This window comes from Anabrus simplex, chromosome 1 (genome assembly GCF_040414725.1).
Source record: "Anabrus simplex isolate iqAnaSimp1 chromosome 1, ASM4041472v1, whole genome shotgun sequence".
NCBI classification, from domain to species: domain Eukaryota; kingdom Metazoa; phylum Arthropoda; class Insecta; order Orthoptera; family Tettigoniidae; genus Anabrus; species Anabrus simplex.
In genome coordinates, this window is record NC_090265.1 from 1,080,206,040 (window position 1) to 1,080,228,141 (window position 22,102).

At 37.8% G+C, this 22,102-nt stretch overlaps 1 protein-coding gene across 1 annotated transcript in view; it reads left to right on the plus strand.

Moving 5' to 3' along the window:
• The window catches only part of Cubn (Cubilin), an 882,604-nt gene that overhangs the window by 316,254 nt on the left and 544,248 nt on the right, over nucleotides 1-22,102 (plus strand). Inside the window, exon 27 of the mRNA XM_068225286.1 lies at nucleotides 20,340-20,521. Within this exon, the coding sequence (XP_068081387.1) occupies nucleotides 20,340-20,521 (182 nt within the window). The remainder of the gene's footprint in view (nucleotides 1-20,339; nucleotides 20,522-22,102) is intronic.

A 22,102-nucleotide genomic window follows, 5' to 3' on the forward strand; every position in this document is an offset into this window, starting at 1 on the left:
TGGGAGGCATGAGAATGAATGATATTGTAATTAGGGCAGTTACTCCAGTTTCACCCCTTTAATCACAGAACATTGGAATGAAACATCTTCACTTCTCCTAATCAGCTTATGAAAAAATCTGTACCAAATTGCAGCTCTCTAGCTTTGTGGGATGTGTGAGAATTAAATATTTTAATTAGGAGAGTTAACCATATTTCACCTATTAATCACAAAATATTGGAATTAAACAGCCTTTTTTCCTTCATTAGTTTATAAGAAACACTTGTGCCTAATTTCAGCCCTCTACTTTCATGGGAAGTAAGTGATTTAGTGCTATTGTGATTAGGGTATTTACCCAAGTATCATCCCGTTTTATCACAGAACATAGGAATAAAACATATTTACTTTCCTTAATTAACTTATAAGAAACACTTGTGCCAAATCAATCAATCACTACTGATCTGCATTTAGGGCAGCCAAGATGTTCCCTTGCGAAATGCAGTCGAGCTGTGCGATGCTCTCTGGTGAGTTCCGGTCCTGTAGCAGGTCTTCTGGACTGAAGATTGGCTTCTTCCAGGCTTCTTCGAACAGTTCTCTCACTAACATTGCTAGGTGGCAGATTCCCTATCTGTTGTTTTCCTAGCCTTTTCTTAAATGGTTGCAAAGAAATTGGAAAATTATTGAACATTTCCTTTGGTAAGTTATTCCAATCCCTAACTCCCCTTCCTATAAACAAATATTTGCCCCAATTTGTCCTCTTGAATTCCAACTTTATTTTCATATTGTGATCTTTCTGACTTTTAAAGACACCACTAAAACTTATTCGTCTACTGATGTCCTCCCACGCCATCTCTCCACTGACAGCTTGGAACATACCACTTAATCGAGCAGCTCGTCTCCTTTCTCCCAAGTCTTCCCAGCCCAAACTTTGCAACATTTTTGTAACACTACTCTTTTGTCGGATTGTCAATCAAGTTATCCTGTGAGGGTCCCATACACTGGAACCATACTCTAGAGACTGACCCCTCGAACTTGGTGGAGTTGATTTTGTGCTTCAATAGTGGTGGTGTGACGGTTGCGGAGAACTTGAAGTTGTAAGAAGCGGTCATCTTTCTCCGATGTTGCTCTTTTCAGGCCTGATCCTGGTCTCCTTGCAAAGCCTCCAGTTTCCCTGTACTTTCGTACGGTTCTGGAAATTGTAGAAGGTGTAGTACTCAACACTTCTGCAATGTAATGCATGCTGCGACTATCTTCCACCAAAGCAACAGCTTTCGCAGCTTGTTCAGGTCTTAATGGCATGTTTACATCAGAAAGCTGATTAAGACAATCACAGAAAGATCCTACAAACACATGTGATTGAAAGGGGAACAATTAAAGGTTCAACAATAAGCACTACAAGAGCGGGAAAACATTACTGGCTCACACCCAGTGATGTGTTTTCCAGGTTGCGTGGGAAAAAACAATTGAGGCTAGTGCAATAAACAATCAACACTTCATTGTTTACTCGAAAAGCAACTCCAATAGCATACCCATCTAAAAACAATGGTTGAAGTGCTTCACTTCGATTAAATAGATAATTACACATCATTTATTGGGTGTTGCGTTTTTCGTGCCACTCAGTGTATTTGACAACTCGTGAAGAGAAAGTTCACTGAAATAATTAACAATTTGCACCAATGTATAACCCATGCATTATTTTTACATTTCTGGAAGACTGGTAAGAGGAAAGATCTGATTTATTAATAAGTAAATAATGATCTGGGAGGAAATTTTATGCAATGGACGACCTACGAGAAATTTTGAAAAACCATCTAACAAGGTAAAAATATATGAGTTGGATTTAGAAGATTTTACAAGATGTGCGACGATATCAATACAGAATTTCTCAGCAGGATAGGTGGAGGGGGAAGCAGCATATGCACCAAAAGGTTGGTTATTAGGGGGCTTATGCTTTTCGCATAAGTCACAAGATCGAACCCAAGAATAAATTTTTCACATATGAGGCCAGAAAAACTGAGAAGCCAGGCGAGTATAAGACTTAGCCATGCCAAAGTGTCCACCTGTAGGGGAACCATGGAAATATTAAAACACCATAGGTCATAACCCGGAGGGAAGAACCAGACAAGGAGTGAACCTAGGAGTAGGTTTAAAAACAAGAAGTTGATTAAGAAAACAAAAAGGACTGGAATAATTAGGAGAAGAATTATCATTCTTGAATTGTTGACAGTATGGATCGAGATTTTGATAGTGTTGACATGACTGAAAAGGCAAGGGAAAATCGGTAAGAGAAGAAATAGAATTGATAGTGTCAGCGGGAAGTTGATTTATTTCAGAATCATTGGAATAATGATCTTCAAAAAGACGGGATAAGGCATCAGCCACAGAATTTTGAAATCCAGAGTTGAATTTGAGAAAAAATTTAAAATGGGATAAACGAAGCAACCAATGACCAGTACGACCTAGTTTAGGGGCATTGTTGAGTAGCCAAGAGAGGACTTGATTATCAGTACTTATAATAAACTCTCTATGATTGGAATACTCCGCAAAATATTCAATAGAAAGGATTAAAGCCAGGGCTTCACGTTCATACACAGAGTATTTACGTTCAACAGGTGATAATATGTGACTGAAAGAGTTTCACCATTAAAGGTTTGTTGTAATACAGCGCCGATGGCAACATCGGAGGCATCGGTGGAAAGTTCAAATGTAAGATTAAAATCAGGAAGTTGTAAAAGAGGAGCTTGAGATAATTTAGCATTTAAAGTAGAGAAAGCAGTGTGTTGGGGTTCATGCCAGTGAAATTTTACACCTTTACGTTTCAACAAATTAAGAGGTTCAGAAATTTGAGAGAAATTAGGAATATATTTACCATAAAATCCAACCATACCAAGAAAGGAGCATAGTTGCTTTAAATTTTTAGGGGGTGGTACCTTATGAATGGCAGAAACCCTGTCAGAGTCAGCAGCAACACCCTGAGAACTTAAAATATGCCCTAAAAACTTAATGGAGGATTGGGCAATTAAGATCTTGGAGGGATTAACCGTCAAACCAACAGAGTGAAGATGTGTTAAAACTTCCCGAACATGCTGTAAGTGAGACTGGAAATCAGGGGATTAGGTAAGAATATCACTAATAAATGGAAACAAGTATTTATATTTAATGTCTGAAAAAAGAGAATCAACAAAACGTTGCATGATTAGAGAACCTAAATTTAAACCAAAAGGGACTTTTTGAAACTGAAACCATTAAGAGTAATAAAAGCAGTATAACGAGAGCTGATATCATCCAAGGGAATTTGATTGTATGCAGAATTAAGATTAAAAATGGTGTAATATTTAGCATTGGAAAAATGCTGAAAAGCAGACTCTACTTTAGGCATGGGATAAGCATCATAGAGGATACAAGCTTTTAATTTACTATAGTCGACAATGAAACAAGATTTTCCATCAGGTTTGTTGACGATGAAAGCCAGGGAAGCATAATTGGAAGAGGAAGGAATTATGGTTTTATCTTGTAGCATTTTATCGACAAGTTGATTGAAAATTTTCATTCTAGGAGGACTTAAAAAATATGGGGAGGAACGAACCGGAGTGGTATCAGTTAAATCAATGTGAGCCTTAGTTTTTTTACAGTGCCAAGAACGGGAGTGATGACATCAGAAAACTCGGTAAGCAAAGATTGAATTTGGTCTGAGTGAATAGTGTTAATATTAGGAGACATTGATGAATTTAAAGAAGGATAGTCAAAATTATCAACCAGTGGAACTGATTTAGAAGAAAAATGAAAAGAAAGAGTAGAATTAAGGGAACCAAGAATAAGACCAGAATAAGAGGAAAAATCATACCCTAGGATAATAGGGGAAGACAAATCTTGAACAACAAGAAAAGTAAAAGCCCAGGAAAACTGTTGAATTTTAACATTAAGAGAAATGTTACCAAGGACATAAATAGGTTGATTAGAAGTGGAAACACAATGAGCATTAGAAGGAGAAAAGTGAAAATGAAAGAAAATCTTTCTCAAATATTGAAAAGAAAAGATAAACTAAGTAATGAAACAACAGCTTCAGAATCTAAGAGAGCAACTGAAGGTACATTATTGATAGTAACAACAATGTGGGACATACGAGGTATGAAAGAAGAACAGTCACTAGAAAATGTCTGAAGAGATGATTGTGAAGTCGATAAAAGTTGAGAATTATTCTGAACCAAATCAGTAGAGGGCTGAATAATACAGTAGAAGACAGATTTTTTTCCATAGATACGTCTACTGCCTAATGAAGAGGGTAAGATGTGTTTCCCAAATAGGGAGTAGCACAATTCTTTGAAATGTGTCCCTTTCCTTTGCAACGAAAACAAATGATGGAAGAACGAGCAGTATCTGGGAAAACAGTTGAAGATGATGAAGGTGAAAATGTAGCAGATTGAATAGGAGTTACAACAGGTGGTGGAATGGAAGAATAATAAGAAACATCCCCTAAAGAATTTATAGCCTGAAGTTGGGCTAAATTGTACAACTGTAGCATAGAGGTGGGAGGACAAAGAGCATTAAAGAGCTGATGAAATGAAGGGGTGGCATAAAATTGAACAATAGGAATTAATTTGCTAGTGGCACAGGTGATGTTTAAAACATGACTATAAGTTGTAATAGAATCATCTAAGTAGTCGAGAGCAGGTTCGCTTGGAAGTTGATGATGGTAAATGAATTTATATCGTATTTCATACGGTAAAAAATAATCGCATTACGGAGCTGATACTAGTTAGAAAAGCTTAACATGTTATCTAACCAAAAATTAGTTAAAAAACCAATAGTTTTGGAGGACAACAATCCAATTAATTGGGGAAATGAAGCCAATTTAATGTTTAAGAACTTGCGAGCCGAAAAGAGCCATATAGTTAAACTATGAGGATCCGTAGACTGTAATTGAGGGACTTGAACCAAGGACTGTTTAACAATTTGAATGTTGAATGAAATATCAACGAAAGTAGGTTGTATTACTGGAGAGGAGGAGTAGAAATTTGAATGAGGAGGCATTGGATGTTGTCTAAAAGATGAAGAAGGTTTAATATCCGAATCGGTTAATAAATCTGAAGAGGTTGCAGAAATATGTATATGAAAAGATGTAGTTGCATTTGAAAAAGAAATTAAATCAGCACATGGAGGATTAGGCAAAGAAAGATTCTGATATAATGAGGGTGGAGATAGAGTAGTATCTTCACCTAATGGGAAATTATCAGAAAAGCAAGCCATGTTGTAAAGAAAAAGAAATTAATATTGGAAAGCAAGAATTAAATGGGTACAAAAATGCACAAAAAAGGATAGTAATATAATTCAGTATATATGGATCAACAAAAGGGGATCAATCAGAGAAAGATATAAAAATAGTCTGCTACCATTTGTAGTGTAACTTTTTTTTTTGGGTTGTTACCTTATTTTATGCTTTGGTAACAAAATTACATTGGGCCAGAAAAGACGACACATTTATTATTCATTCCAGCACTTTCAGGGTAGCGAGCAGAGTGAAAAGAAGCAGTGCTAGAGTTGCCAGAGGTTATCCATAGTAAGTACACCAAAAAAAAAGGGGAGGAGAGGAAGCAGAAGGAAAACACTGCAAGACAGAGTAGGCACACTTTCCTGAACAACCAACAATTAGAACAAGCTTACAATGGGAACTTAAAAAAAAAAACATTCTTTACAAGATCTCTTCATTTTACAGCATGAATTATAATGTTATTGAATAAGGTGAAGAAAAAACATGACTAGAATTTGGGACAAAACAAGTTCATAGAATTTTCCCCATTAAGTTACCAACGCAGCATTACCACATCAAGAAAAACTCTTATTGAAAGATCTTAAACTTTTGTACAATAAAGGCCACAATAAAGAATGACACCACCAGGGTGTTTCTAGAACTTTCTTGAACAACAAACATGAAAGAAAGAGGACTATTGAGGTCAGGCAAAAAGAGAAAAAATGGGATGGGAGGGAAGAAAGGGGAAAAGTCTGACTGCTTAGTTAGAAAAAGTTTCTTACACCAATACAAGGTGCATTAAGTTCCCTTAGACACTCGTAACTAATATCAAAGTTCATGTCCACACATTGAGTTTATAAACCACAAGTCCATAGTAACTTGTAAAGGAGCAAAGAGGATTGTAAGTTCTCGTATGTATGATCAGTCCTCAGTCCAAATGCTGGTTGGATCCTCAACAGCTCTGCCATCAGCTGTCAGACATCACCGAAGAGATGTACTAGGGAAATGAGGAGTGAGGTAGTTTCCTGTTGCTTTCCTCACTGACCCAGAAGTTGCTATTACATATCAATCTGCCAAGCCCACTGAAATGCACGCGAGTTGGCCGTGCGCGTAGAGGCGCGCGGCTGTGAGCTTGCATCCGGGAGATAGTAGTTTCGAATCCCACTATCGGCAGCCCTGAAAATAGTTTTCCGTGGTTTCCCATTTTCACACCAGGCAAATGCTGGGGCTGTACCTTAATTAAGGCCACGGCCGCTTCCTTCCAACTCCTACGCATTTCCTATCCCATCGTCGCCATAAGACCTATCTGTGTCGGTGCGACGTAAAGCCCCTAGAAATGCATGCACCAACCGACCCTATGTGCAAACAGTTTTACACTATTCACAGCAGGGACACGCTGCATAAGGAATGACATTACCAACATCACTCATACCTCAGTCACTTTCATAATGTCAAAGCCATTGGTAAGACTGAGACAGATCAATGAAAGTAACAAAATTACTCTGTCCCATACCAGAAGACATAGCACACTGTAAACACTATGTCTCGCCAGCAAAGGCATAAGTTCTCGTATAGAAAGAGAAAATTTACTAGGCCATTCCAGGGCCGTATGGTCATTAATGTGAATGGTGCCTGAAAGGCAAAACAGGAATGAAAAAGTTCCAGTATCTATTTTAAACGAAAGTTAATTTTTGCTCACCAGTCCACATGTTGACAATTTTAGATTCCAGTTAGACGGAAGTATCGAAGTGCGTGCGGACCAGCCACACAAGGTCAGTGCTCCCTCCACACTACTACACAGTCAGAGCCAGACTGGTGAGCCAGGGCCATGCTTGGTCCATTTATAGGAGAATAGAAGGACGGACGAGGCACATCGAGAAGGTTCCGTGACGTAGCGGATGGTGTAGTGTGGAAAGAATTGGAAGCCAGCGAGTGCACAGTATGCGATGAACTCATACAGCGGACGGAGTAGATGCAGATAGGTGAGCAACAAGGCGGTGTATATAATGAAATTTATGTAACAGCAGGCACTAGATGACGTTGGCAGATGGAGCAGATGAACAGGTAGAAAAGTTGATGCTAGCGTATGTTGGGAGTACGTTACAATGCATAATACGAGGTCATTTTATATTGAAATTTCTTCGATAATTTTCCTTTCACAAATTTTTGGGTGTGGATTATCCAGGTTTTCGGACTGGCAGAACTTCACTGTTTTTTTTTTATTTTTTTATTTTTAAATCTCTCCTTATTTTGTGGTGGTACCAGGGTGGCATGCTTGCCTCTCATCCAGAAACCCTGAGTTCTTTCCTGGCCAGTCTAAGGATTTAATTCTGGAGTGAGGACCAGGACAGGGATTACTCAGCCTTGTATATATCAATCGATCGATCGATCAATCAATCAATCAATCGATCGATCATTTGGTCAATCAGTCATTTAATCAATCAATCAATTAATCATCTGTATTTAAGACTGTCACCTAGGTGGTAGATTCCCCATCAGTTGTTTACCTACTTTTTTCTTAACTATTGGAAAGGAACAAATGAGTATCAAATCAAGACATACATACAAAGAAGGAATCAAAAATGGAACACATAATAAGATGAACATAATGGCAGGTCAGTATGGAAAGAGGGGTGAGAGAAAGAGGAGACAAGGACAAAGATGGAATCACGTAAGAACAAGGACAATCTCCAATCTTCAAACAAATAGGCTCTCCCCACATCAATCCCAGTTCTTCTACATTCATCTCTTCTCAGCCTCTGATGAGCAGGCATCAACACTCACTAACGCACTACCGTGATGGATCTTTGATCTTGATGCGAGAAGTGTAGGATGAGAAGAAAGCCAGATAAATATAGGCAAAGGGAAGATACAAAAGATAAAGATTAATGTTATGAGAGAGGACTCAGTCGCCAATGTCTTAGCTGTAATTGCTACGAGAATGTTGAAAACACCCTTCGTTCCCCGATGTCTCAGGAAAGCACGTACTATCCTCATACACAAATCAGGAGATGAGAGGGCACCTCAAAACTGGTGACCTATCACCATTTCTTCAGTCATTAGAAGGATTACCAAACTAGTTCTTGATCAGAAATTGTGCGAATTCATCTCTTTCTATGAACATCAAAGAGGTTTCACTAATAGTCCAGGCACTCACCTAAACATGGCATTATTACAATCTATTTTAAAGAATGCCAAAGACACCAAGTCTGATGTAACAGTCGTCTTTCTTGACAAACGTAATGTCTTCGACAACATTGGCCACGGACATCTTAAGAGAACTTTGGAAAACTCCACAGTCCCTTCCAAATTAACTGCGCTAATCATATCATTACAAGAATGAAATGAGAAACAAATCAAGGTAAATCATTCTGCAACAATACCCATTAAATTACTGAAAGGCGTAATGCAAGGTTCACCTCTTTAGCCCGCTCTATATAATTTAGCTACAGACCACATTCTCAACAAGCTTTCCGAAGAAACTGTAGCAACCAAATACGGGTTTTCACTAGCAACTGGTCTGAAACTGCTGACAGTCCTCGCATTTGCTGACAACACAGTAATTATCGGAAAGGACAAGGATTCTGTGATGGAATTGACAAGTACGGCCTTACAGGATTTAATGAGATTTGACTTGAAATCAATACATTAAAATCTGGATGTATAAACATTGTTGCTCATTCAAGACCATCTGTCAACTTACCAAGGTGACATCAAAAGCGTAATCCATAAAATATCTCAGAGTTAACTTTCATAATGTAATCTCTTTTAATCCTCAAAACACAATGCAGAAATTGCACAGTAAAACTGAATTACAGTACTCATTTCTTCCCCTCTGTTGCATGCCGATCAGAAATTTTGCATTATCAACACTTCTATCTGTCGTGTACCTTTTCCATATTGTTCCTATAAATTTAATCCCTGTGAAATTCCTCATTGACGCAGACAAATTGATAAAATCGAACTTGAAGGAAATCCTTCAGTTACCAGCCAATCTCCCAGATGGCATGATATACTGTCAGAGAAAATTTAAGGGACTTGGACTATTCTGTACACAATGGGAGGCATTCCCACAGCAAATAAATGGTCTGCAGATTCTGAAAAGATATTGGAACCCCTACATCCTCAGTACAAGAAACCTAGAAGAAGAAAGTAAAACTTGCCTAACAAGACTCAATCTATTACCTGATGACAATCTGGTTGAATCCCAAAGATTTTATAAACTCTCAGAAGATCAGGGAGATACTAAGAGACCTGGAATTTAAGAAGTGGTGCGATCTCCCTCACAAAGGTAAAGGAGTTATCCTTTTTAAAGAACACCCAGCTTCCAATAAATGGGTCAGCCACCACGAAGGTTTATCACACAGCGAATGGAGAGACACCGTGAAGATGACGGGGAATGTAGCAGCAGTTCTTGCTGTGCCCGGTAGGTGCATGGACAGTAACCGTTGTAGGCGATGCCTCAGCGAGATTGAAACACTTGCACACGTCCTTGGTTCCCGCCGGCACGGTGAAACTCTGTGCATCGCTAGGTATCATCAAATAAGAACTGCCATCACCCAGGCCCTCAGAAGAACCAGAGTCACCGTGCATGAAGAGATCATGGTTTGGCAGAGAATGGAAGCACTCGAAGGATCGATATAATTGCTTACAAAGACAACAATGTAGGATATATAATCGATCCAGCTGTCCACTTTGAATCCTCCACGAGTCAAGCTGAAGATGTTGATCGGGAAAAGAAGGAACTATACGAGCCCACAGTTCCTTTTTACAAGGAAGAATACAAGCTAAAAAAGATTGAAGTCATGGGACTGCTAATCGTGGGAGTAGGGGCATGATACCTAGAAAATTCGTTGAGTTTTGCAAGACATTCCACCTACCAAAATCCTTGAGTATTGATATTGGACTTTCTGCTTTGAAATCATCAATAAGTATTTTAAGAAACCACCTCCGGTGATTTTCTTTAACATTCAATAGATGTCTATGTATTTTTCTCTGTTACACAACATCAGTTGGTATTAAGTATACTTTGTCTTTTAGGCAACCTCTAAATTGAGGAAGTGTTACTATGTAATAAATACGTAAAGGAATGAAGTAGTGTCAAATCAAGGCATACATAGAGATAAGGAACAAGAAAAAGGCTGCACAGTAGGATGAAAACAATAGCATGTCAGTGTGGGAAAAGGGAGCAACATTAAAGAGGAGTCAAGGACAAGCATGAAAACACACATGGACAAGGACAATCTCCACATCTTCATACCCTGCCATTTACAAATAGATAGGCTCTCTCCTCATCAATCCCAGTTCTTCTACATCCATCTTTTCTCAGACCCAGATGAGCTCTTGCCTGTTTCCCATGTTTCCCAGCTTCATCAGGAGGACGGGCTCAACATCGAGGGGCTACCTTGACAGATCTTCACTCTGCATTGATAACGGCTTCACTCTCGAGCTGAAGAGAGATACTCATGGGCATTGGTTTGCATAAGATGACAACATGTGTGACTGGGTACAGTTGTGTTTCCACATGATTACATACTCTCCGAGGAGCACATCTTACAGCAACAGAGTTGATTTTGGAGAGAATGTAGGTAGTAATATCCTATCATATGGCCCTCTTCAAGAATGGGACTGACTGCCTTATCACTCAGTGGGATAAATGCCATAACAGTTCTGGTTCAAAATATTTTATGATCATTTTTGGCAAGTGATTCATTTTCATTTGATTGCCCCTTAACTTGTGCTATCTGTAAATTCTCCTATATGTACCCCCACTTGTTCATTAATTATTCCTGAAATGTCCATTTTTTACTAAAACTCATACGACTGCCAATGGTGTTTTTCATCATGTTATCCTTAGCTGACTGTTCTGATAAATTCAATTTCTTAGTAGTTCCTTCAATCTCTCTTTATTCTATAACTATTCCTAACACATTTACCTTTCTAATAAACACCTCCTTCATTTCTCTTTGAAAATAAAGTGGATCGTCGCCATTTCTTATCACCTTTAAAGGTACCATACATACCTGTTTTCATACTCCTCAACAATTGCTTTAAACCAAGCTGTTCACATTTTTATTCACCATTTTCCACCGATTGTAATTACTTTTTTTAAATTCCCTAATGCTCCATTATGTTGAAACCATATGATTACATACTCTCCTAGGAGCACATCTTACAACAATAGAGGTAGGATTTAGTTGATTTTGGAGAAAATGTAGGTAGTGATATCCTATCATATGGCCCTCAAAGAAATAATGACAAATTAGAAAGTTATCTATAGTATCACATTATCATATTTTACTTCCCATTAGGCCTGAAGGCTTTTGCCGGACATGTCCTGCTTTTCAATCATTTTGGTTATATCCGGCCGGCATTTCTAATTTATCGACATTGTCCGGCATTTTTCGTTACAAGATTGCTCACTTAGGTTTTAGGCTGAAGACAGCATGTTATTGTATCGTACATCAACTCCATGTGCTCAGGGCGCTACTTCCGAGGGTGGAAATAAGTAATACTAATATTCGATATATTGAACTCAAAGTCCAGGCATCGATCAACCAATCAACGCGCTTCATTTCCACGTTTATGTTGAGAGAAACCGGAAGTGTCAAGACCTACAGTTTACATGTGCTTGCCATATGTTTTGCAGCTATCATGTTTGGTTATCTGGTTATCGCCGTAAATTATAGTGCGAGTATGCAGCAAGTGGAGTGAAATATTAATCTCATTGCATCCTATTACGTACCGGTATGTCATCTTTGCAACCTGAAAGGAGTGAATCTAAAAATATACAGTGTAAATTTTCGGATAAACTAAAACATAAGTATCCTTGCTTTACTCACAGAGGCAGTGAAAGTGAGGCAAAATGTGCAGTGTGTGATAGTTATGTTAATGTCGGATACAAAGGTGTTGGTGACTTGGAAAGACACGTTAACAGTGAAAAACACAAAAAGACGGTGAGAACTAGGTCAATATCATGTTCATTGTTATCATTTGTCACTCAAATATTCACCAGATGATAAAAAAGTTCTAGCCGCAGAAGCTACAATGTCATTTCATACAGTTTTCCATCACCAGTCGTACAAATCAGTGGACTGCACAGCTAAATTGAATAAGGGTATGTTCTTAGGTTCTGAAGTAACACAGAAACTGACCTGTGCAAGAACTAAAACAGAAGCCATAATAAATAATGTTATTGCTCCTCACTTGACAGATATTATAATTGAAACTCTTAACAATAAAGTTCCATTTTTTGGCCTAGGAACAGATGCAAGCAATCATGGTGCACTAAAGTTGTTTCCAATTGTCATCCAATTCTTTGATTACAAAAATAATGGCATTCAGATAAAAGTTCTTGATTTACAAGCATGTCCAAATGAAAGTTCTGAATGTATTTCCTCCTATATTTCAGATACTCTCAAAAAGTATAAAATTACTTCTAGATGCATTGCATTTTCTGGAGACAATGCCAATGTTAATTTTGGAGGCCTTGCACGCAGGGAAGGGTAGAATGTATTCTCTGCTCTCAAAAAAGGCTTGAATGAAAACATAGTAGGTGTTGGATGTCCTGCTCACATTCTACATAACTGTTTGCAGCATGGAGCTGATGCTTTTCCTGTTGATACTGAGTCTGTGGTGATGAAAATGTTCAACTTCTTTCATATATATGCAGTGCGCACTCAGGAACCGAAAGACTTTTGTGAATTTGTTGATGTAAATTATCTGCAGCTTTTAAATCATTCTAAGACTAGGTGGTTAACATTGTATCCAGCTGTTGAAAGAATCCTGCAATTGTTCCCAGCTCTGAAATCCTACTTTCTTTCTCAGGGTAGGAAGTCAGTGCCTTCATCAAATAGAAATTTCCTTGAAAATGACTTTTCAGAGCTCTATCCTTTGCTTCTTTCCTCAACCATGCACATTTTTCACTATAAAATTTTGTCACTTGAGAAAGAACATAATTCAGTTGTAGAAGTGCTTGAACTATTAGAATCTATCCAATCTTCATTGAAAGGCAGACTTGAAGGCAGTGGCGGTTTCTGGTATAGCGCAATGGAGCAATGAACCTCCAGTTTATATCAAATTGTACTCAACTACGTAATTTTCATAACTCCCTTGTCAATCTCGAAGCTCTTGCTAAGTCCCTCTATCCGTAATATACTCGTACTGGCTTTCAATTCATGTGAGCTGCGCAAGGTCTGTGGCTGGATACTTGTCTGGAATGAACCCCCTTGCAAAGACGATCTCTCCGTCCGTACATAGGCGAAGGGAGTGGCGAGGTGCGGGGGGACGAAAGCCAGCACTAAGGCAAGACCAGGATATCGCAGAAACGGATCTCTGTTCTTTACGCATGCGCAATAGGCCACTGTCTCAAGACTAGCTAGTCGTGTTGTTGGGGTTGGGGTATGTGCCTGCCATCTGTTGGCCTTACGGGAATTTGACTAGGCAACAGAGATTATAGAACACGTAACTAGCGCTAGTGTTGAAAAGCATCGTTACTACCAAAAGTCGCATTAAACTGTCAAATTCCAATTAATATCTTGTCCCAAATATATTATTACTTACTAAACACCTATTAATTTGGCTTCTTTGGAATAATTACCTTTTGGAGAGGAACTTAACTCAAAAATCATTGAGGCAAAGAATAGCGGCAAGGTAATACCAATGAAAACTTTAAAATATAGTTGTTACTATTCCCATGACATCGGAAGCAGAAAGGTGTTTCTCTACCCTGAAGAGAATAAAAACTTTCTAGCGCAGCACAATGACCGAGGATAGACTTATTGCTCTTGCTATGTTGTCAATTGAAAGGAACTTTGTTCGAGACTCTGCGGACTTCAATGAAGCAGTTATTTCTTATTTCGCATGTGGTAAAACTCGGCATGTAGGCCTACCGTATTTTCTGCTCCTCTTGTATTTGATCACTTTCTAGAACTTATGGCATCTTAGTTTAGGAGGTTACGGCCCACGATGGAAGAGAAGCTGGCGGAGATGGGAAGAGGAGAGGTTGGGGGGGAGGCAATTTTTTCTTCTTTTGAACCCCCAGTGATGAAAGTCACGCGCCGCCACTGCTTGAAGGTCAATTCATTCCCCTTAAAGTCAGACAGATGTTAAATACATTTTCAGAAGATGGTTTGGATAAAGAATGCAAAGTGTTTATGGAGAATGTATCTTGTTTCTATGAAACCTGCACTGAGTACTTGGATAAATGGATGCATCCTATAGAGGAATTCAAGTGTTTCAAATGGTTGAAACTTCAAAACATTAAAGACCTCAGCTTTGACGATATTGTAGCATGTATTCAGTACTTACAGTCAAAAGGTGTAGAAATAGATGATTCAAAATTATTCGACCAGTTCTGCAACATAAGGGCTTAATCTAAAACTTCAACTTTGGATAAAGATACAACACTAGACCAATAATGGTCTGTTTTTTTTTAATAAGTGCCAGAACATTGAGGTATTTTCTGAACGTTTGAACATTTGCCAGTTTTTCTTTGCCATACCAGGCAGCAATGCCTCCACTGAACGTGTGTTTTCATTCATAAATGCTCAATGGTCAAAGGAAAGGAACCGTTTGTTGGTAGAATCAGTGAAAGGAATGTTACTTGTGAAGTTCAATTTCAAAGATGTGTCGTGTGAAGAATTTTATAAATATGTACTTCAAGAAAATAACTCGCGTCTTCTTTCAAAAGTAGGTTCTGTTGAAAAATACAACTTCAAGGAAATGAACTGCAGCAAGGACTGATCATTAAGTAAGGTATTTCCTTTTGTAAAAAATTGTGTGTAATGTATGTATAATTTTGTTATCGATTGAAATTGTCAGGCATTTTTCTTAAATGTCCTGCTTTTTGCTAAGCAATGTCCTGCATTTGGAAATTTTCAGTTGGTAACCCTAACTGGGACGAAATGATGGAAGAGGAATAGTGGAAGGAGAGAGGAAGGTGGAGAAGTGCCATAAATGTCCCAACCCGGCAGGAGCTGGATGAGGGGAAAGGAGGAGGGGGAGGACTTCAGTTGAATGTGGACAGTAAGAAATCCATTCCTGACAGAATGGTGTGCTATCAGTTGAACGTGGCATGAACAGGCCTGCATGTGATCATCAAAGCTATGACTATGCATAATATGGTAGAAATTGAACCTGTAGCAGACAGCAACTGTGACTGTAGTTGGAATTTTACCTCAGAACCACATGGACAATTCTTCCCAGTATTCTACAAACTATACCTACAATGTGTATACATCTTTGCTTCAACAAGTAACACATATTTAATATCTCTATATCGTCATTTTCTGCATTATTTTCATAATATTGCACAATACCAGTTTGTTTGGCACAAACTCTTAACCTCATCGTATGATAGATCGGTGCTTTGTGTAACCATCTGATAAAAGGTTTTTACTACCGTCATGTCCGGCTCCATGGCTAAATGGTTATCATACTGGCCTTTGGTCACAGGGGTCCCGGGTTCGATTCCCGGAAGGGTCGGGAATTTTAACCATCATTGGTTAATTTCGCTGGCACGGGGGCTGGGTGTGTGTGTGTCATCTTCATCATCATTTCATCCTCCTCCTCACGACGCGCAGGTTGCCTACGGGAGTCAAATCAAAAGACCTGCACCTGGTGAGCCAAACTTGTCCTCGGACACTCCCGGCACTAAAAGCCATACGCCATTTCATTTCATTTTTTTTTACTACCGTCATGCTGTTATGATGCAGCCTGTTGCTAGAGACTATTGTGCCTTTATACAATACTAGCAAGATACCCGTGCTTTGCTACGGTATTATACGGAAATTTATAATTGCAAGCTTAACATTTTACATATAATCCACCAAAATTCACTATCTGACTCGTTTTCTGAGAGATTGCCACGAAGTTCCTCCCATTTTTCAATCTTTCTTTCCAGCAATCGATTTCGTACTGCCCGGGCTAGGTCCAGGTATTCCACCCGGTCACTTGGTTCCCTACATCTTTGGCATATTTCTCTATAAGCATTTTTAATTTGGATCAAATCCTTGAGAAGATCCGGTGTGGTGTCATCTTGGGTGCCTGGGCGGTACTGAACCCGCGGCTGGACTGCATTCGTAGTCATTACCCGGCCAGGACCCATTTCCAGCGCGGTCCGCACATTTTGACGACGGTCCAGAACATTATTATTATTATTATTGTTGTTGTTGTTGTTGATGTTCTGGATCTCACAGCACGATGCAAGACCGCTACTTGATGGTAAATTACACCTGCAGCCATTGTCATTGCTGACAATGTGACCAGCACCATTGTCGCACGTAGGCAAGTGCGCGGGATTTCTGGCAATATGAATGATATACTGTACTTCCGTGCATTACTGACCTTATTACAGAGGTGAACAATTAACGGCCAATGTCATTCGTATCATTTATTTCAAATGTGTTTAAATTTTTATTTATATGCCAGGAGAATCTACTGTAATCTAACTTTATGTTCTCCAAAAAAAAGATGACTGTTGAAAACGAACCCAGGACAGATTAAAAATGATCGGTTTATGATCAGAATAAGTACATTATAAACAGTAAAATCAATTGGTCTCAATTCCTTTTATGCTCCACCGCCGTTAAGTTGATTCCCCCCCCCCCCCAAAAAAAGAGGCTTGTTTATTTATGTTTAAAGGAGATTCCAAATACCTGTGTTCACGTCTGTTACTTTCAGTTTTGAGGTATAAGTATCCTCATGAAAAGAATTATTTTCTTTCACTTTCAGCCCCCCTCCCCCTCAAGTGAATTTTACGGCAAAAAACCACTTGATTCTTTAATAGTAAAGGATCTTCTAAATACCAATTATCACAAATCTAACATCTTTAGTTTTTGAAATATGTGTCCTCATAAAAAGAATTCAACTCCTATTCACCCCCGCCCCGCAAGATGATTCTGCCCCAAAACGCATTTTTCTTTTGTATTTAAAGGAGACCAAATATCAATTTTCACGTCTGTAACAACTTTAGATTTTATTAGATGTAAGTATCCTCATACAATTAATTCAATTAATTTTTCAATTCTTTCACCTCCCCTCCCCCTTCATTGGATTTTCCAAGAGTATGTGTTTCTTTACTTTTAAAGCAGTTTCCAAATGCCAATTTTCACATCTGCAAAATCTTTCGTTTTTTGAGATAATAGTATATTCATACAAACAATTCAACTAATTTTTCATCCCCCCCCTTTAAATGGATTTTCAAAAACAAAAAATACGTATTATTTATTTTTAAAAAAGATTCCAAATACCAAATTTCACGTCAGTAACATCTTCAGTTTTTGAGATATGAGTATCCAAATTAAAAGAATTCAACCCCATTCAGTCACTCTTACCTCCTGCCCCCACCCAAGCAGTTTTCCAAAAAAAAAAATACATATTTCTTTATTTTTAATAGAGATAAAAATACCAAATTTTCACTTCTGTAACATGTTAAGTTTTTGAGATATACTATAGAAATACTCATTTTAAAATTTCACCTCTGTTTAGTTCCCCTTAAATGGAGTTTCCAAAATCAAATTACCTATGTTTCTTTACTTTTACAGGAGATTCCAGTACCAATTTTTACACCTGTATCATTTTAAGTTTCTGAGATATACTGTAGATATAATCTTTCTAAAAATTCACCCCAATTTGTCACTCCTGTTTAAGCCCCATTAATTGGATTTTCCAAAAACCAAAAAATACATGTTTCTTTATTTATAAAGGAGATCCCAAATACAAATTTTTAGGTCTGTAATATCTTTAGTTTCTGAGATATAGGTATCATCATTAAAGGCATTGAACCCCTTTTTCACCCTTCCTATTAGGATTTTCTGAAAACAAAAAATACCTGTTTCTTTATTTTTAAAGGAGATTGTAAATACAAATTTTTAAATCTGTAAACTTTTAAAGTTTTGAGATATAGATACACTCATATTAAAAATTCACCCCCCTTCACCCCCCATTGATTGGATTTTCTAGAAACAAAAGATACCGGTACATGTTTCTTTATTTATAAAGGGTACCCAAAATGCCAATTTTCAGGTCTGTAATATCTTCAGTTTCTGAGATATAAGTATCCTCATTAAAGGCATTCAACCACTATTTCACCCTTTTCACCCTTCCTATTGAAATTTTCCAAAAACAAAAAAATATGGGTTTCTTTATTTTTAAGGGAGATTCTAAATACCAACTTTAATATCTGTAAACTTTTAAAGTTTTGAGATATAGACACACTCATTTTTAAAATTCACCCCCCCCCCCCGTTTTCACCCCCTTAGCGACAGAATATCCAAAAATCCTCCCTTACTGAACACCTACATTGTAATATAAACGTATCCTCAAAATTTCATTTCTTTATGTCCAGTAGTTTTGGCTCGGCGATGATGAATCAGCCAGTCAGTCGGTCGGTGCATGTTCTTTTATACATATAGATTATAGGTGGGCAAGAGACTCTACCATCCTCGTAATAGCATTAGAAGGGAAACCGAATGTTCATAAAAATGAAGGACAGGAGACTCACTTTATACATTTGCTTCTAAGTAGGAGATACTGAATTTTCTTGGTATCCGAACCAGAATTATTGAATTTTAGCTAAGTGGTTTCAATAACTGTTTTATTAAAATGGTTGATGTTGAAGAGCTTTAAACTTCCAAATTTACAGTGGAGTAGCTGAGTAGTTGTACATAAATTTCTATGATTTCTTTGACTAGGATAACACTGTCTATCCTTATCAGACCCTGACTGCATATACAAGAATTTTACAAATAGATTTGAAGGATACCTTTTCCTAAACCAGCTGTCTCTGAACAGATAAAAGTTTATCACTTTGGACTCTCTTGGAACTTGGACTTCAAACATAAAAGAAGCAAAAACCCAGATATCAGAACTTCAAAACTTTGCAAATAAAATTGACCTAAATTTCATTTGAAAAAACAGAAATTATGCCCCAAAAACCAACACAGCTAAAAGAAATCACCATAAATGGTAATAAAATCAAAATAGTAACTCAATTTAAATATCTTGGAGAAGTAATAACACATAACCTAAATGAAAAAAAATCTCAGTCCAAATAAGAACAAATAGATTAGCTAAAGCACAAACGTTAACATGGGATATCTACAAAAAGAAATGTCTATCAATAAATACAAAAATAAAACACTACAACACAGTTATAAAACCGGAAGCTATATATGCAGCAGAAACACTCTTTTACCTTAATAAACAATCAAAGACTGACAGACTTCAGAAAATTGAAAGGAGGATTGGAAGAACCTGCATCAACAAAAAATACCAGAAAGATGGACAGTGGCAGTTAATACCTAACAAAGTCGTGTACAAAGAGCTAGAACCCATTACAGATACTATGAGTAAGAGGAGACTGGGATTCTTTGGACATATCATGAGGATGCAGGATTCGAGACTTCTGAAACAACTAGTACAACACAATCTCATCTCAAGAAATACCACAACAGGATGTAAATGGATCAGAGAAGTAAGAGAGGATCTGAAAGAAAGAGGCCTTACAACAGAAGACACCACAAATAAGATAAAATTGAATACAAAACTCAAGAATACAAACCTCCACTTTACCCTTACACAAAACAAACCAACAACACGCACATTTTCAACTGAGGAAAGGGTACGAAGATCGGAGCGTCTGAAGAAGTACTGGGAGGACCGCAAAGCCCGAACAATCCCTTCAAAGAGACCTGAACGATGGACTGACTAAAGTGATCCTATGTGGTCATAAAAAAAGAAGAAGAAGACACACATACACATACAAGGTTTAATCAACTGTATGTCAAACACTATTGCATGGGCAAACATGAAATATTACAATTTCTTTGACTGTGTCAACATGCTCACCAGGTTGTATCAGAACCTGACTTCATATTTAAGACTTAAAAAGCTTTTAGAGGAGGATGGCTTATTTTGAAGTAGATAATGCATTCAGATTTGTGTCCCAAGAGATCTCTAGCATTTTTAACTGACTTTTATTTGTTAGAGATTTGCTTCCTTATATTTCTAGTTTTATTTAATTTTATAAACTAATTCTATTTATAATTTTGCAATATATACCACAGATTTTCACAGACCTGAGATGATGAACTGCATGTATTATTTTCAGGTTGTGGAGGGCGCCTTACCCGCCCTGAAGGAGAGTTCACTTCACCAGGTTATCCAGGAAGGTATAAGGATGAAGTTGAGTGCCATTGGTCCATCACTGTTCCCCTACATCTGAGTATAGAACTCACCATTCATGATCTGGTCATGGAAGGCAGAATGGATTGTAGATTTGATTCTCTCACTGTAAGTATCTTTCCTTGTTGCTAGTTTCATAAATATTTAATCCCAAGAAGTTGTGTCCACAACTCCTTTAGCATCCTGAAAAGCAATTGTGAGAAAAAAACACACACACACACCTTTTAGCAATACATGGACACCCTAGTGCTGAATAGGTCGACCTCGGGTATCTTCGAGATTCATATTGGCAACCTTTGAAACACAAACTATGAATCGCTTATGCATTGCTGTTTGATATCTGGCGTACACTTTACGTACTAGTACTGTTGTTGTTTACACAGCAAAGCCAAACTATAGAATTCATACTGGGAACAAGATTCACATCGAAAAATGTTATATAATGTTATATAAAGTGTGTATGACACAGTTGTTGGCTTAAGATAATAAAGGTTTAGAAAATTCATATCGATCGATCATATTATCGATTCAATTCAGATTTCATTTTCATTCTGTTGGCAGTATTACTGGAACCGCGAGAGCTCCCTCCTTTCTCCACCCCCACACAAAGAAATATCACTAAAAGGTGCGCGGACTATACATACATACATACATACATACATACATACAAAAATACATACATACATACTGCACCCATCCCATGAAGTCTCCGGCTATAAATCTGCAGGGTCGTTAACAGGGTATAAATCAAGTAGGCATCATAAATATATATAAAATAACTAAGCGGCATAAAGGGTAGGAGAAAGTGGGTGTCATATAACTACAATTAAATGAGAACAATATTTTAAAATTTTAAAATCAAAGGGTTGATTATTATACTCCTGATGATGGTGAAAAAAGACGCAAATATACCATATTGAATTTACATGAATAATCACAAGTCTCACGCTAACATGTTGAAGATTGTTTCAATTTGTTTTGAGGACGAGACTAGTACCATAAAACCATATTTGATCATGACCTCGCATATACGGAATATTAAACAAATAAATCACTCAAACCATCCCCATTAACACTGGGCTAGCCTATCCTAGATCCAACTTGATAAACAAAATAATTTACCTATCTAAAAGAACACACACTAAACACACAGGAATATTTCAACACGAAATGCTCTGGTTCGGAATCAAACCCGGCATACACACAATCAACCCCAGGATTGGAACCTGTTTTGACAAATCAAAATAAAATGCACTCACCACAATAGAACAAAACATAATACAATAGATACAAGTGAACACGGATCTGCACAGTGTGAGGTTCGAACAAGTGAGCACTGGACTCCGCAGATGGGCACTGGAAACACTAACTATCATATTCATGCAAAACAAAAATGGCTGCATTACACTAGCTAACTGAGTCTATCTCTGACCAAAGTACTTTAAAGAAAAGGATAATCTTCTTAATGAGTCACATAACACATAAATCACATGTCTTGCAAATGGGACCCATCTGTCTAAAACCCTGGCTGTATTTCACCTCATAAAAATTCATCGCTCTCTCTCTTCCTTTTACAGGGGTCACCTTTGTGGGCATTTCCCTGTCACATAAATATTTATCTGCTCCAGTCGGTCAACCGACACACATCTTAATTCAGGCGCAAAATTTCACTCTCACATACAACTTTAA